The following is an 18,581-nucleotide window of genomic DNA, read 5'->3' on the forward strand; positions in this document are numbered from 1 at the left end:
ACCATGTCGGCAGCATTTGCATTTGCCGTGACATGATTGAACTTGCAAGGAAAGCTAGTTTTCTGTTGTTGTTTCCGGCGAATGAATGACTAATGGAACAGAACTGTTAGCACAGTGTAGGTCTCAAGTGTCAGTGGCAGTGTAGGTTTTGATTTTGACTGGTTTTGAAGAGTATTGCCATAAATTTACTGTAAAACTTATATACGAAAACAGCCATTTTTCCATAAGATACACCCTCCAATGCACTCGATGCTTCCTTCACTTTTGACGCCTGAACTTCAAGTAAGACTGCAGGCAAACGCACGAACACATACCCACACACACACATACTCACCTTTAATTTGTTACAAACTTACAATGATGAAATGTCACCGGATTTTGGCGCGCAGATAATCGGGTTAGTTTATTTAAGCACATTCACAATTTTTACATTTTCCATAACCCTCTTCCTGCCCCTTCCCCTGTGTCCCGCGATGGGTCTAAAGGGAGGGAATGTTCTAGCTCTTAGGAGCGCATCCTTTCGGATGCGTAGTCTTACTGATAAACGTGCACTCTCTCCGCCCTTGTGTGGGGCAATTTCGCACCAATTGCTACGAGTTGGCCTTCCTCCGCGGAAGCACGCGTATATAATTATATTGGCTAGCGGGAGGCTACGTCTGCCTTTACCGTCGCGCCTCCTCTGCCGCGGTCAAACCGGCCGCGGCATTGCCGGTTGTACGAAAAGGCCAGCTCAGGATGAAAAGACTCCCCACTGTCTACATCTCCTCCTTGAACCCATCGTCTCTCTTCCTGTTGATGCTGGCGGTGTCGCTGCCGCAGTCTCGCCATCCGTGCGCGGATACTCGCCCGTCTCTCCGACGTTCGTAATGATGATGAAGGCGTAGATGGCCGTTCGCCTCGCTGCTCCTCCCTTTGGCGCACCGTCTGAGTCCTTCTCGCTACATTCCGAAGATCATTTCGGGCCCGTCAGACTACGTCGGAGTCAAGCCGGTTGGCTATTCCAACATGACCTGTGCTTACTACTGCATTTTGGTGCTGGTTATTTTAAACTGACATTCTTACTTTAGTTTGATGTTTGTTCGCAACGATCGTACCAAAAACAACCTTCTTTTTGTTTTTTGCATAACAGCCGTTGTCGGTGCAGGCCTGTCTGTAGCGGAATTTGGGGCAAGTGTGCCATACGGGGCAAGAGTGCCACCAAGCATTTTTCCTTAAAAACTTTAGTTTAATGATCAATTGTGTATACAGTTGGTTGCTTTCCAATGACTAGGTATACTGAGCCAAATTTCATATAGACCAATCGATATTTCCCATTGTTTTGAACTGATTTATGTTGATTTTCAAAATTGAGCAGAATATTATAATTTTTTAATCCAACCAAATAAGCTCTCAAAAATCATGCGAACAATCCACCGAGGAAATATTTACATCACCGTATAGCTGAGAAAACGTGAAATTTTTTGTGGGGTTAGTTGAAAAAAACTTTTTTTTGTCACTGCAAAATTCAATTTCAAAAAAGTTACAACTTTTGGGGCAAAAGAGCCATCTCTATTTGGGGCAAGTGTGCCACCATCTTTCATAGGCGCGAGCTGTCAAAAATGTAAACATTGTTGTAGTGTTCACCGGTATGGTGCGTTTTTACGAGCGGATTCTGCTCCGGAAAAACAGACCAGCAACAACCCATATTGCGATACAGTTTTTGATGAAAAGGGGTTCATTGGTGACTCAAGACATGTAGGAATACATACACTAGTGGTACAAACGTAATAATTTCAAATTATCTAAGAAATACGGTTATTTTAACCAGGTGGCCGTCTTGCCCCATACGAGTGGCACTCTTGCCCCATAGCCCAAAAAACAACGTCTTTTAGGACCCTTTTTAAAACGCTTCAAAAACTGTTTTGTTTGCAATTTTTTCAAGCGAAACTCATTTATAAGCGAGGAAATAGATGTAAAATGGTTATGAGATTTAAATCGGCTTTTGAAAAACACGTTTTAGTGAGTTATAACTTGAAATGCTTAAGGTGGCACACTTGCCCCAAATTCCGCTACCACTAGTGGGCTTTGCTTACAGTTACTCATTGATTACCATAGCAGGATATGTCAGTCCTACGGTTGGAATCACGATCCATTTAGGATCGTTAAAAGTCACACAAAAGTCACGTTAAAAGTCAGAAATGAGGCTTCAGGTGATCTTATGTAAGACTACCGAGAGTTAAAACGTAGTTCAATTCTTATCCGGACCACCCCCTCTTGCAAGTACGGACGACGCAGTTACGTGGTACAAAATAGTCTTGTCAGCCTGTTAAAGCCAGCTGGACTGAAAAACCTTTTATGCCAGTTATGCCAACGTTATGCCAGGAAAAAGAAGGACAAAAATAAATTAAACAGAAGAAGCAAAACTAAAATTTTTTTGATTACATTTTTTTATATTTAATTTAGACTATTATTTTTACAATTTAAAAACTATTAAATTTCTGAAATACCTCAACACTGATTTTAAAGCGCTATTTCGGTGATAAAACCATTCAAATTCAATCAAAAGGAAAAATCCGTGACAAATCCGCTGCTCAAAAGATCGCGGATTTCTATCCATATAAACGGGAACGAACGACGCCGTGTATAACAGTGGTTTTACTCTCATTTCTCGCTCTTTTAAATTTGACTCGTGAGATACAATGAGAGCAAAATGAGCGCCCCGCGGCGTTCTTTCAGGGGCGTTCGTTCCGCCCGATACGGCCGAATAACTTCAAACACGTCTTTAACCAGCTAAATTTTGTGGGTCGATGCTTATAGAGTCAATGTAAAAATGATACATTTTGTAAATCATAAAATTCAAAACAGATTCAAGATATTTATCTGATGTTTACAACATCTTTTAGAGGTAAAATTACATTTATCTTAGTTGAGTTAAAATCTGTTTTCCTTGTATTCGATAACCGCACGTAAACGCTTTTCAAAGTCATTGCAAGCCGCAAGCACAACTTCGTCGCAGCTTTATGGTTTGAAGCTGAACCCTGTTTGAAGCAAAAACCGTTTTTCCAAAAGTATTTTAGCGCAAGGCTTTGAATGGCTCTTGATAATGAAAAACAATGGCAATTCCGCTTTGGTCGATATAGCTCCCCAAATCAACTCAGGTGATGAATTTTGATATCGTTTGACTCAAGGTGTTATAAATGACTAAATACATTATTCTTGGTTTGACTGCTTGTATAACAGGTTGGCTGATAAGTCCCCGGTCTGACACATAGATGGCGCCGCTAGTATTTAATGCATATTATTTTTATATACAGTGGAACGTCGATTATCCGGGCAGCTCAGGACCGGGCGTTTGCCGGTTAATCGATTTGCACGGATAATGGTCCAAGAAATGTCAAATTCATATAAAAATTAAATAATCCACTAGTTTTATGATAAATTCATCTTGAATCCATCGAAAAATCGTTAGTAGAATATTATTTTAATTAATAACAATAGGTTTAACAACTGTTCATGAACAAAAATAAATTTCGAATACACCACTAGACACTACAGAGCTGCACAAAAAACTGGTTGCCCACTTGACTATCGCTGCAAATGTTCGCCGTACGTTTGAACAGCTGTCACATTTATGCGCACGGTTAAGCCGCCCACCGGTTAATCTGCCCCCGGATAATCGACGTTCTACTGTAGTACCAACCTTCAAATGATTCGTGTCAAAATTTGACGTCTGTATGTCAATTAGTTTGTGAGACAGAGCGTCTTTTGTCAAACAACTTTTGTTATTTTGTTGTTCCACCAAGACAACGCACCGTGCCACAAGTCATTGAGAACGATGGCAAAAATTCATTAATGGGGCTTCGAATTGCTTCCCCACCCACCGTATTCTCCAGATCTGGCCCCCAGCGACTTTTTCTTGTTCTCAGACCTCAAAAGGATGCTCGCAGCGAAAAAAATTGGCTGCAATGAAGAGGTGGTCGCCGAAACTGAGGCCTATTTTGAGGCAAAACCGAAGGAGTACTACCAAAATGGTATCAAAAAATTGGAAGGTCGTTATAATCGTTGTATCGCTCTCGAAGGGAACTATGTTGAATAAAAAAAACGAATTTTGACAAAAAAATGTGTTTTTCTTTGTTAGACTGGGGACTTATCAGCCAACCTGTTATCATGAAGCCGTTAAATGTTGGTATGTAAATTCGATCATTTTGCTTGTTCAAACCTACCACCATAATGATCAAGTTTTCAACAAAAAAAAAGGTTGTGACCTTCATGCGCTTTAAGCAGCAACTGAGATCTGACTACCGCACTACTATTAAAATAAGTTTTAATAATAGGATATCTATAATCTTTTACCTTGCTTGGATGACATTATTACATAAAAACAACAATATCACCAATCGTATTGCTTGATATTATTATTCAAATGTTTGGTTTGAAATATTTTGTAGTGTAATAATTTGAGTGCTAAATTTTCTGGCCCGCGGCTCTTGACCATTTACACAATTTGACCCTTTACCTCAAAAGTTTGCCGACCGCTGGTTTAAATAATTATAATTGAAAATTATATTTTACGATCTATTTAATCAGATACATTCTCCGCAATAATTACTTTCATTACTTTTTACTTTTTATAGTTTTTAAAACCATTAATTTTATAGTTTTTATGTCAGTATATAACCACGGACCATGTACAGTTGTTGGCCGGGCCATGTCACATCGACGTGCTCTATCGTCAGCAGGCCAACAAGAGAAATAGAGACATAACCACGATTTAATCCTGAATTCTTTATAATATTTGATATTTCATGAATTTGATTTGATGTGAATTTTGATGTACGTTGTAATTCATCAGTTGATGATGATCCCTTTTTTTATGACAAGTTATTTGAAGTCGTAACGCTTTGCTATCCCCTTCTAGGCAATGATTTTAATGGTTGATTCTTAATTTAGAATGATAGTTTAGATGGTGGGCAGTGATGTTTACAATAATCTAATTTAAATCCTCTTGTATATTTGGTTTTTAGATCAAAATGTTGAAGTGGACGATTAAAAAACGATCTGAAACAGTCAGGAAGAACGTGCATCCACAAAACAAATTATTATTACAACAGCGACACAATGCACGACGTTCTTTGGGAGCGTTGAGCGAGTGTGTAACAGCAGTTACTACTAATAGCAACACAATCGGTGGATCGAGAAATAAAAAGGCCCGTCGATCATTCGGAAGTGTAATCCACGTGGCATGTACGAATTATGACAAAGAAAACCAATGCATCACTTCGACTCCTCACCCTAACATTGGACGTGCTGCTTCAGGATCACCATATTCGATGGCATTACGAGATGTAAGCAATATTACTCCGAGTACAACACCTTGTCGCCAATCAAACACAACACCCCTGGGCCGTAAACGAGCGTTACCAGTTTCTCCAGTTTCCGCATCATTTAATCAAAAAGAGCAAAACGAGAATATTCGTGAAACGTATGCTACGACGTTGCCATCTTTTGATATTGAATATTCTCCTTGTGGGGTGAAAAATATTCCTTTCTTAGCGCTTCGTGGGCTGGCTTCGACTGAATTCGACAAACCCGGTCGTTACTTTTCTGCGGACGAAAAGGCGCCCACACCGAAAAAAATCAAAGCTTTCGTGAAACCAATGCTCGTCGATAACTTTTCCACAGAGTTTGTAGAGGACAATCTGAATCCATGTGTGACACCTTTGTCATCAAAAATGTCTGAAATACGTTGCAGCAAAACGAATTACAACCGAACCTTTTCAACCGTTAACAAAACGGCTAATGTTTTTCTACTGCCATCCGCATCACTCATCGCACCATCATCATCGGACATAGATAATATTGAAAATACTGAGCTATCACTAAACTCTTCAGAAATGGGAGACTTAACTCTCGATAAGATGATTGATGCTATACTCGAAAGCGCAAAAAAGGAAAATCATTGGACAACACAACGACCGAATCGATCACTGAGTGTCAAATCAAAACTATCAAAACTATCATCTCCGACCTATACACCTGCAGATGATCCAGCTGCTGATCTGTATCTCGAGCAAAGCCTTCCTCTCCAGATGCTTCGACACGACAGAGAAACGACAATGATTAAAGAAGAAACCAGTAAGCTGAACGAGCGAGAGGTAAAAACTCCAGATATTAAACACGAAAAGTTATGCAGCACTGTTATAAACATATCGAAAGCTGATTATACACGTCAATCTATTACTAAACACATTAGGGCTAGCCCGCTCGAGACTGCGTGTCATTTACGTCGTCAAAAGGCGGTTCGAAGGAAGCATAAGCTTGAAGCTGCTAACAACGATGCAATACTGTATGCAAATACGGACGAGTATAGGCTAGATAACAATCAAATCACAAGTCCTGAAACACCTTACATCCCCTGCAGTCAGTCGAAATGTATTCAAATAAATGAAATGCAAACTCCGAACCGCAATGATTACCAAGGACAGGAACAAGAAAATCCCCCGACTCAACTTAAATTGTCAGATAACGCAACACCAGACATCCGCCCTATCGATCTGCAGGGGACCTCTACTCCAACAGGAGGGTCGATAGAAATCAGCCGAAAATGTCTAGATTTTTCCCCAACTCTCGGCGACAACTCTATAGATAAAAGGCGTTCGGTAGCATCCACGACAAGTTCCCGTTATTCTAGAGCGAGTACTCTCACAGGTGCATGTTCCGTTCGAGGAACTTTGGAACTAAGTATTTATCTGGAGCCAGATCGACGACTACATGTACACGGTGAGTGGTGTATGGTATGGCATCGTTGGCGCCGTTTTAGTTTTCTGTATTTTCTATGAATTTCACTGGTATTGATGTACCTTACTAACATAAATATATGTTAATCATATTAATCCATTTATTCTCTTCTTAATCAGTTATTCGGTGTAAAGATCTGCAACGCAATTGTTTCCCTGGTAGTACAGCTACTAACAACGTTATCAATGCGTACGTGAAGGTGGCACTAATTCATATAGGAGACACTAATCAAACAACAGAAAAAGAACTAGGGTTTCAGCGAACAACTGTACATCGGAACTCAAACAATCCATACTATGATCAGCGTTTTATCTTCGAAATCTATCCCAATGATGAACGACGAATTCAACTAGCCGTGTGGCATCGTGATCGTGAAATCAAGTAAGTTGAACAAAAAAGCAGAAAATTTTTGAAACATATTTGCACAGTAAACTTGTTCAACCAGATGTCCATTAACAAATGTGTAAAAAACACCTGGTAGACTGCGTGTGCTCTCTCTCTCTCTCTTACTCTCTCTTTCTCTCTCTCGTTCTCTCTCTTTCTCTCTCTCTGTCTCTCTTGCTTTCTCTCTATCTCTGCCTTTCTCTCTGTATCTCTCTATCTCTCTATTTCTCTCTCTATTTCTTTCCCTCTATCTCTCTCTTTATCTCTATCCTTCCATTAATCTCTCCATGATTCTCTCTCTATCTCTCTCTTACTAATTCGTAGAGCTGTGTGCTTTGCGCATGTTCGGGTCCTTGATATTAGTTTTCGGACAAATAATCTCGTGTAGCTGTTGCTTATGCGACAGACCGTACAATTAGTTCCAACTCAGCTTTCGGATACATTTCATAGTAGCTGTGTTCTCTACACAATACTATAAGGATAAAGGTTTGCTTTATGTCAAATTTGTATAGTTCTAAAACATGACAAAATTCATCCGGAAATGCTTATATGTTCAAGATAATTACAATTTTTGACAAGCGGATGAGAAAATTTACCCAAAGAAGCTCTTCATGTGAAAATGCAGCAAAGGAATGTCGTTAAATGTAGTTGTTTCTTTTTTAATATGTTGTGCATTTAACCTTATGTGTGTAAATAGTGCGCGCGCGTTTGTGTATGTGTGTGAGTTTTTTTTGTTTTACAAGGAGGATGAATCTTCTTAGACTCCGCATGATCGCATGTGAGTTGACGGGGATTCTTATCTAGTAAACTTCCTCGTTGAGACATCTACATTTCCTCGTGGATTTACCTTTCGGTATGCTTCTTAGAGAAAGGGTAGGTCCATGTGTGGGCTCTACACCGCACCACACCCGTGGCACAGAAAAACAGTGGACTAACAACGTATACTTCTCAACACACTAAAAAACATACGCTAGTGTGAATCGTTTTATATTGTATATCATACATTCGTTTATATTGTGTATCATACACTCTCACCTATTAGTCTATTAATTTTTCCGAGTTTTTTTGTGTTTTTGAGCTTTTCATGGATTCACAATGGTTAAATCCCAAGAGGGAAAATCCTGAAAGGTTTTCACAAGCAGAGATAATATAGATAATGAACTGGCATCATAAAAGTGCTGAAGTATACACTGAATTTTCAATTCAATGTATGGCTAAAGCAATTTTACTCAAGAAATTAAATGTTGCAGAACAAGTTAAAAAAAGAAAATTGGGCATTTTCAATTATGTGTACAATAAAATATATTCTACAACTTCCCCTGCCACAATAAGAATATTCCACATTACAATTGCGCCTGCGCTTGCCATCCGCGTGTTAGTCAGTGATGCAGTGTCAATGTGTTAGTGGCAGTGTTTAGCTACTTTGAGTCAAAAACCCAAGTTTTATGTAATCATTAGAGAAAAAGTAAAACAGAACTGTAAACATTCTGGGTGAATTTTGGTATTCTTCGGCAGTATTGACTATTATTTTGAAAGAATGAATTATGATAATTAGAACATAAAGCTTTTGAAGAAAATCAATCTCCACCATACGAAATCAAATCTAAGTGACACAGTGACACTAACTGCTTTAATATATAGTCCATCGATTAATAAACACTAAACTAAACTTAATGCTTTAATTTATCTTAAAATAAAAAAAATAAGATTTTGATTGTAGCTGTAATGAGTTACTGTCTTACATTATTTTTGTTTGTTTCATACGACAAATAACAAAATATTAAAAATCTAAATAAAGATGTATTTTTTTTAATTCCCGAGGAATCTTAAAATGAATGTTAAATAAGATAGCAATTTGTACAATATCATTTTGATATATATATTTTCATATGATAGCAATTTGTACATTGTCCTACTGAAATATATTTGAATTTTGATACAATCTTTCCTACAATCGAGTTTTTATGTGTATAGTTCTCAGTTGTTAGGCTTAAGAACAATTCATTTTACAAAACACGTATATATCTACAAGGACTTAAACTTAGAAACAAACATATAAGTGCATTGTGACGTTATAGGAACACAGAAGACATTTTACGATTCGTGCTCCATGTTTTTTTCGATCGCGAAATGGATGTTGACAATTATAATACCTTTTAACTGTTTTAGTATTATTTTGTACTACTCTGTTCGGTGTTGATTTGCCTATCTTTTCTGCATTTTACTACATTTTTGATCGTTGGAGGTGTTGAGCATTTACTCAAAAATTGTTTATTTTAATGTTTTTGCAAATTTTTTGCATCGTAAAGTCATGACGGGTCGAAAATCATCATTAATGGATAAAAAATAAAAAACCAAAATGTCCTGTAATTTTCAAAATCAATTTCGTTAGTCATAATATATGCAGTACACGTCGTAAAATGGCACTCTAAAACCGGTATATTCACCTCGTACTCTACACATGTTTGATAAACTATTAAAACCAAAGTATAATATCTAAATGACTCGAGTGTGGCTCTTTTCATTACATAAGCTAACAGTAATATTTTCAGTAGTTAGTTTGTATTTTTCTTACGACAAGTTTTTTTCAAAGACCTCTGTGATTTTCCAATTGCATTGTAACACTTTATGCCATTCTATTGCTTGTGCCAATGAATTGAAACTTTAAAACCATCATGCAAATCTGTTACTTTCAATGTCCGATCTTAATTCATTTGTCTACCATTTTGATACGTTCATGAGGTCTGATGTTGTTGCTTTTAATATTACCCTTGCGATATGAACAATTTAACCAACGAGTTTGAAGTCGAACTAAAAGTAATTAAAACGATACAACTACGGGATCTTAGAGTTCGTGGTATTTGCCCGCGGTCCCATGGTGTCCGTCACAAGTCAACATGTCCGTCGTGCTATCAAACCTAGAATGGACCGTCCCCCTATAGCAAGGACTGACTATCCGAATACGTGATACTGAATAAGTTTCGAAAGCCCGGCATGTCCGTGTAGCACGTGAAGCAAGTCAAATAGATAAAGAAGTAGAAGGAGGATATTGCGTATAATTAATCATATAATTGCATCACTTCTTCATTTATCCAGCACTACAATCGCTTTGCGGTGTTGGTCTGCCTCAGGAGTGTCCAAAACCGTTTACGGTCTCGCGCTTTCGTCTGCCAGTCCGTTATCTCGGTCTTAATGGCGGACGTCTCTACGCCATCTTGCCACCTCAATTTGGGCCTTCCACGCACTACCTCTGACCTTATGGACGGCCTAAAAAGACTTTACGGGCGTCCGTTTCCGTGCGTGCAACATGGTCAGCAAACCGGAGCCTGGAGAACTTGATACGCTTGTTTAACATCAGAACTAAACATATGATTGCATACACACTTATAATTACTCAATAAGAACAACAAAATAGATATGTTTTACCTATTTTTTTACCTATGCCATGGTTGTCAATCATAGTTAATACTTTGAATTGGAAATTACTATTATCCACATGTTTTACATCGGTTTACTTACCTACTAATTTGATTTTCGGCATGTTTTGTTTTTCAGACGTAGTGAATTCCTTGGATGTACGTCATTCCCAATAAAAAATGTTACTGTACAGGTATGAAATTAGTTTGAACAATCTTTTTTTTAAATCTCTTTAATGATCTTCATATTTGTATTTTTATTTTTGATACGCTAGGACATTAATGGAGCATATCGCTTGCAGCCGCAATCTTGTTTGACGAACCCCACAACGCCAATATTAGAAACAATGTGCGAAAACTCTGAATCTAGCATGGAGGAACTAATCAATAATGAGGATAACAGCAGTGCAAAGGCAACGAGCATAAACACTTCTACAACGGTATCTTTGCCCACAGGTGCAATTTTAGGAAACAACGGTCATAATGGTGAAGAAATCAGTCTGAGTAAAAAAGCAATCCACCAGCGCGATGCAGATGAGAATCTGTTTTTACGTTTTCTGGAACTTGATCCATCTCCTGATGCAACATCAAATAATGCCATTGTTGGTCAGCAGGTACCGACTACGCCTCGGCGCAGCTCAATCAGTACGTGTGGGCCAAGCAAACCAACAGCAGGTACAACCAATTCCTCAGGACGAACGCCGTTTACAATTACCAAGCGATTGACGCGAATGGGCGATAGAGGCTTCGGCTTTTCTATAGTATGGACCCATCCTCCTCGAGTGGAGAAGATAGAAACAGGATTGTCAGCAGACAGGGCTGGAATTTTGCCGGGTGATTATGTGGTTTTTGTTGATAAGCACAATGTAGTAACAATGCCTGAACAAGATGTGCTAAACTTAATCCGGACGCAAGGAAATACGCTGCTTTTGGAGATTTTTCGACGTCCACAGTCAGCAAGTGGCCCACAGCTTTCAAATCGCACTAATGGTGTACGTAATATCTCATCTGGACAAACATCCATATCGAACCATGGAGGCATGATTAACAGCACAGGGAACATCACTTCTTTCAACGTATCATCTAGTAGTGCTCATGTACAGGCAGATGACGGTGAACCGTTTGCATCTCCGTCTCCGTTCGGTGTAGCACGATCATCTACCGCGTGTTCCAATACTTCAATTGAAATCGCTAAACGGAAGCTTCATCTTCCACAGGTTACCTTTAGCAAAGAGGTAGGTAAAGGTGTCCTCGTATAGATTGAGATTTTAAATAAGCATAACAGTAAGACGTGTAAACTGAGCTAACTCACAACTAACATTTTACTATAGGGTTTTGGGTACATCATGATGTTACCCCTGTGAAACAGAAAACATAATTAGCGAAATAATCTTAAGATAAGCTGAAAATAATCGTCGGAAACTTGTTCCAAGCAAGAAATTGTATGAATTAAGTTAAAATTTTTGGATGATGTGAATGACGCATATAAGAATCTACGTAATGAATTAATTGTCGAAAAAACGATACAAAAGAACATGGTACACCTACGAACTATATGCTTATTTAACGTCAGAACTAAACATTCTAAACGTCTAGAAATATTTAACACAATGTATGAGTCACGAACACATGTTCACAGATGAAATAACAATGATGAAGTTGTTATGTTATAATTTGTTGGTACACAGTTGTAATTTTGTTTTGTCCTTATAGTTTATTGTAATTATACTTCCTTATATGTTCGTTTTTTATGTCACATGCACATCTGCATCTGCACAAACTAGCTCATGAAATTATTCTACCATCGGTTTCGAATTGGTTAATTTTTGTGGAAAATTGCAATAATTAGGTAACGAAATTTAAAAAGGCTAATTCTTCAAGTATTGTTAAGAGACAATAGTGCCGATTATGTGACTCAACTGCTTGAGAAAAAGTATCAAAAATGCTCATTTTCTATTATGATCCGTGTTAGAGCACTTGATTTTTCTCTGATTTGATATATCGAACTGAATGAAGGTTATTTGCATTACCTGACTCAAACGGAGACCGTTTTTTGTCCAACAGCTTTCCGCCAGGTTAAAGCTACGGAAATCATTTTGTTTTACGGTTTAACATCTAAATACATATTTTTAAACCACACGTATTTCATGTAATTACATTCAGAAGGGATTTTTTGTAGTTATTTACTTAAAAAGGGTGGGAATAACAAAATGCACATACATTAGAGAAACATAACAAAAGCGCTATTTTGCATAACAATGCCAAAAACATTTAAAGAACAATGATAGGCCTCACGTATAAATAATTATAAATTGGTACGATACTTCTTGCGTTTCGCATTGCAGTTTGTTTTAACAAACAAAGCCATTTCAGATCAATTTGGCAGCAATGTCTCGAGTCAACGAAAGAAGTCTCTAACAATCTTGGATAATACCGATTTTGTTTCAGTTCGTGTAGCGCGGTTTTGTTTGATAGTTTTCCGTTTGAATCAGATAATCGGCACTAATGATTTAAAGTATATCACTATTATATTTTGATCAGCAAAGCGAATATTGTAGTTATGTTTAAACAAAAATATTACATTTAGACAAAATATTTAAATCAAAATTATTTCGTAGTAAGCATTTTGTTTTACGGGTATCCTTTTTAAAATAAAATTTCATCATTTTGTTTGAAAACAAGAAACCGATGGTGTTTTAAAAAAACAAGTAGTGGGAGATAGCTAAAATGAACACATTCACAAATGTTTAAAAAAAACTAGCATTGGTTAAATACAGAAATCATGTAAGTGTGCAGGCTTTATTTTATGTTCATTTTTTAGCAGAATGTGAAACGTTTGAACCATGTTGAAACGTTATGTGTTAAATATATGAATTTTTAACTAATTTTATGTTTACTACTTTAAAACATCTACATTTAAGGAATAGGGAATATTTTTAATGATTACGGCATGTTTATGAACACTTCTTAAAACATTAACCATTTTCAAAATCTCATATCCGCTTGCAGCCTTTATTTTACCGCAGCAGATTTTCTATATCACCTTATTTTATACACTTTACCAAAAAATTGGATTTTTGAACTGTTATGATATTATTTCTTTGACTTTTATTCTCGGTTCACTGTTGACATACATGTTGACAGTCCTGATCTTTCTTGTTTTTTTGTACAGAATTTCGTGTTTGTTCTATGGCTTTGTTTACATTTAGCATCAAATAACTGGAATCGGTCCTGGAGTACTTGAACTTGTACGACTTTATGTAGCATGCCCGTCATGGGTTCATCGGTTCAATTCTCGTATGGACCGTCCCCCTCCTAGCAAGGATTGACTATCTGAATGCGGATGGTGGTACTAATAAGTCCCGAAGGCCTATACAGGGCTATACACGTCATTTTACAATGTGTGCTGCATATTTTGTCGCCTACGAAATTTACTTTGACGCCCAGTACATACATGGACTGGTGCAATGTTAATTTTTGCTCTTCCAAGTTAAGATCGGACATCCGTCCTATAGAACGTTAATGTCCAATCTGAGCAACAGTTGAGCTAATTAAATTACATAGGTCTATTCAGTAGTTCCTATAAACTAGAGTAATCTGGAACAGGACAGACTAAGTTTCCCATATACTTAGATTAAACACCCTAGAAAAGAAAACTAGTTAAATCTTAAAGCAAGATAATAATATTTTTTTCGGACATTAGGCACGATTTTATTGAATTTCTTCAAATCCAGTCCCAGGCCATCCACTTTTCAATTTTACATGATTGCCATGATGTACTAGGATCAGTTAAAAATGTAACTGACCCCTAGTAGGCCCTGATGCGAAAGTTAATGATTTTTTTCTGTCGGTCAGTTCTCCACCAGATGCGTTCTTAGCAGTTTCGCTAAAAACCGACGTCGGTTTTATTTGTTCGATAATTCCTATTAATCGCGTTGGAGTGCATTTTCAAATGCTAATTACTTAGTATATAAAACGAGTTCAGGGTCAAACGGCACATCATTTTAAAGCTCAAATATTCCCCTTTCTGTGTTTGTGCATGAAATGTGTCAAAATGTGTAGAATAATGAAGAAAAGAAAAGGCAAACCAGCACCTCGATAGGGCTATCAACATTAAACTTGGACGGGTTAAAATTAACATTGGACCAGTCCAAGCATGTACTGGGAGTTAAAGTAAATTTCGTAAGCGACAAAATATGCAGCACACATAGCAAAATGACTTATATGCACAATATGCAGTACACATTTCAAATGAAAACCCTGTACAGGCTTACATCACCGCGTAGGTCATTACGTTTATATAGAAGAAGAAAAACTGGATAGTCAGTTCTTGATACTGGGTGATGTACCGGATAGAAATCAATCCCATCTAATATTAAAGAAGGGCGCTGGCCTTTGTATCCTAAATTTTAGCCTTATGACCATTCTTCGTAATACCTGTCAGTTTTAAATGACCCGTTCAATTTCCCTGAACGATTTTTTAGTATAATCGTCTACTCGTCCGACTTAATGACATGCCCGTCATGGGTTCAGACTTTCTTTGGACCTTTCGTAGTAATGACTGACTATCCTGGTACTCAATGAGTCTTGAATCTGTATTGGCAGGCATGCCCGCTTAGGACGTTGCACGAAATAAAAGAAAAAGAAGGATCCTGGTAGTTGATCATACCAATCATTAATTTCATCGGTTTTTTATCCAAGATTAGATCTAGTAATATCACATGAGCTCAGCTTTAAGAAATCTGGCTCAATAGATAGCCCCCTCCTTATCCTTCCTTACCAGACGTTCAGTTAATGGCCATCTATAACCGAAATTTTTCTTCTTCTTATTTGGGGCAACATCACTATCAACGTACATATATGTTTTATTGGTTGTCTGGCTTAGCCTCTAATAGCCTGATGTATGATAGCTAATAGCCTAAATGTGACTGTTTGAGACCCATACGTTTGAGAGGCTAGATTCATACGGGGTGTGATCCCATGACTGTTATGTTGTTAAGTTGTACCATGTACCAGTTGTGATCAACTCAAAATAACCTACCGACTGAAATTGATATGTTGAATTGATTGCTATATTTGATCGTCGTTTGGGTTATTACAATTAAATGTAATTAGTTTTAATTTAAGAATACGCTTCAACTTTATTCATCAGTGGAAATCTGAATAAAATGCAGATCGTAAACAGGAAAAATCTTAAACAACTAATAAACAAAAATAACGCGTTAAGTACGTTTAGACACGGCATATATTTCTTTGCAATCTTTCCCCTTCCACCAGCAACAAGTGTCAAAAAAAACCAGAAACAAGTGATTAGGTACGTTCAGACTCGGCATATCTTTCTTCGCGAATCTTTTCCCTTGCACCAGAAACAAATGTCAAAATAGATTCACCAATATTTTTGCGTTCACGCACCACGAATCTTATCAGGATACAATTATTGTAATTTAACATATTGATTCGTTAAATATCGGGTTCTTATTTGTAAGAAATGCACAATATACAACCGTTAGAACATTTAGGACTGGAAACTAGCGAAAATCCAGTTAAAAAACATTTCAGTATAAAAGCATCCAGATAGCGAACACTTACTATATTTTGTTAAACTTATTTTTGGCATCCCTGCGCATAGGAGTGCACTCTTTTGAAGGTTTTTAATGATTTCCATACGGTAAAAAAGTGTTAATGTGTATTCGTTAATAAAATCGCTATTTTCGAATCCACAGAAGAATCATGTCATGGAAATGCAAAATGGTTCGCGAATCTTTTTTTGACGGTGGAGGGGTAAAGATTCGCCATCAAACAATCGTTCCGTAGAGAGTTACCTACTAGACGCGTTCACACACGGCGTATCCTGATGGAAAATACAACTGTCGAAACCTTTTGAAACCTCTGGCCGATGGTTCTCCAAGTCTACAGAAGAATAGTGTGGGATTTCACTTTTTAAAATTACTGAAGAATGCGACCCCAGAATGTTTGGCGGATCTGTCTGTAAATAGGTCATTCGTGCATTTTCCCTCCACATAAAATTAAACTCTTTATTCGTTAAAATCACATATAATTTTTATATTAACAACCTGCCCCTCATGGGTTCAAGCCTCGAATGGACCGTGCCGCCATACGTAGGACAGACTATCTGCTATCTGCTATGGGGGGAATCAATAAGTCATTGAAAGCCAAGCCTATATTGCCGCTTTTAGTCGGTTATGTGCTTAACAGGTTCAGCTGCTGGACCGCGAGAAAACTTTCCATTGACCGCCATAGCCAGGGGCATTTCCCGTTTAAAGCTGGCTTTTCCGTAAGCAGTTGGCCTTTCCCGTATGCACGTACGTCATTGGCTGGAGAAACAACAAACATTACGAAGAACTATACTCTACCAACACTATCCTGCTATGAGTAAATAAAAAACTCACTGAAAGCAAAGCCCACTAGTTTCGTTCGCACGAAAACGCAAAAAACGTTCGCACTAATGATTTTTTTTTATTCCTAAATTTTACCCTTTGGACAAATATTATGCAAAAACTGGCTCTCAAATGAAAAATAATAATTTTCCTTTATTTTAGTGATATTTATCTTTGTGTTGATCAAACCATTCTGTTAAGTTATGCTGAAATAAAACGAATGTATATTACACGATTAGTTACATTTTACTTTATTGTAATTATGTTTGATGTGTTATCACCGACAAACCGACGTGACACTGGCGTTACAAAAGTGTCCCACACGAAAGTACTGTCATTTACCAGTGAGGCGAACACTTCTGTCAAAGTAAGCTCTGTTCACTGCTGCTTCGATGTAAACAACTTTTCTAAATACAAATGGCGAAGGAAGTGTGAGGCAAGATTTTGTGAGAATAATTGGACAAAACACACAGGAAAATCATTTTATAAGTTTTCAAATCAATGCAAAAGATGTGAGAAGTCATAAAACAATACGCATTGGAATTTGCGAAGAAAAACAAAAAGGGGGTTTAGCAGTTTCTTCTCTGTGTCAGTGTAGTAAGCGAATCATTATAGAGATGGCCCTAGTGTTTAACATATTCGTACGTAAATGTAAATGTAAATGTATTGTTATTCTAAAATTTTAGTTGGAGCACCTTTTCTACCTAAGCACCCGTTGTCCCACATCTGTCCTGGGGTGAATTTCGTTGTTTATAATGGTTATGTCAAACTCGTTTTGGGTCGCGGGCCGCAGTTGAACGAGGAGTGCTTTCGATCGGTGATAGTCATTACCAGTGTTGCGAACGGTGATAGTCGTCGACATAAAATTTTACAAAATGATACTTTTTGAAGCATCGCATTCTAGATCCACGCATTCATTCGACAATCACGGACAAAAAAATCATTTGACACGATGATATTTTTTCTGCTACAATCATTTGACTTTTTGATTTTGCCGTACCTCAAGTGAACTAGATCTTCATCGAAAATGGGTCCTTTTTTCGTGTTTTCGCGTGAATTTCTATACTCCTGTAAGAGAATACCATTTTCCTGGTTCGCTGAGTGAAAATATCAAGTGGTCTAATGGCTTAGTATCGGTAAACGCACGATTAAGCAGTTCTGGATTCTCACTGAAAAATGTCAAATGACATTCATTCTACATTTTTTGCAATCATGTCATCGCCAAAACATTGATTGTTAATGCACAAATGATTGTCGCTTTTGGAAAGTCGTGTCATGGTAACCATGAATATCATGATCAAAAAATGATTTTGACACCCGCTTTCTGCGAATATCATAAAAAAATGTCGACAATTAACAACACTGGTCATTACACAGTTTTCTGACTCAGTTTTCAATCTATACACCATTATTCAAAACTTGCCATTGGTTTTTCAACAGCCGTCGTAATTTGTCGCATCTGGGCTGTTAAAAGAACCTCTCGCGATTGTTGAATAATGCCGTTCACATTAGAATCTGACCCGGAAAACAGAGTATGGACTTATTCTTCAACCTAGAATCTTTTCTACATTTTCTCGTAGCCTCCAATAAAACTATTCATGACAAA

The 18,581-nt window shown here is 37.5% G+C and overlaps 1 protein-coding gene across 12 annotated transcripts in view; it reads left to right on the top strand.

Annotated features, from left to right (window-relative positions):
* LOC120948822 (uncharacterized) overlaps positions 1 to 18,581 on the top strand; it is a 120,696-nt gene that overhangs the window by 28,315 nt on the left and 73,800 nt on the right. For 3 of the 12 annotated variants that reach the window (XM_049606420.1, XM_049606422.1, XM_049606423.1), the window contains exons 2-5: positions 5,004 to 6,759; positions 6,897 to 7,158; positions 10,717 to 10,771; positions 10,853 to 11,812. In XM_049606420.1, coding sequence (XP_049462377.1) covers positions 5,004 to 6,759; positions 6,897 to 7,158; positions 10,717 to 10,771; positions 10,853 to 11,812 — 3,033 coding nt within the window. Of the gene's footprint in view, positions 1 to 4,141; positions 6,760 to 6,896; positions 7,159 to 7,552; positions 8,035 to 10,716; positions 10,772 to 10,852; positions 11,813 to 18,581 lie in introns of those variants that run through there. The other 9 variants (XM_049606421.1, XM_049606426.1, XM_049606425.1 and 6 more) reach the window with 9 other exon arrangements.

This window comes from Anopheles coluzzii, chromosome 2 (assembly GCF_943734685.1).
Source record: "Anopheles coluzzii chromosome 2, AcolN3, whole genome shotgun sequence".
NCBI classification, from domain to species: Eukaryota; Metazoa; Arthropoda; class Insecta; order Diptera; family Culicidae; genus Anopheles; species Anopheles coluzzii.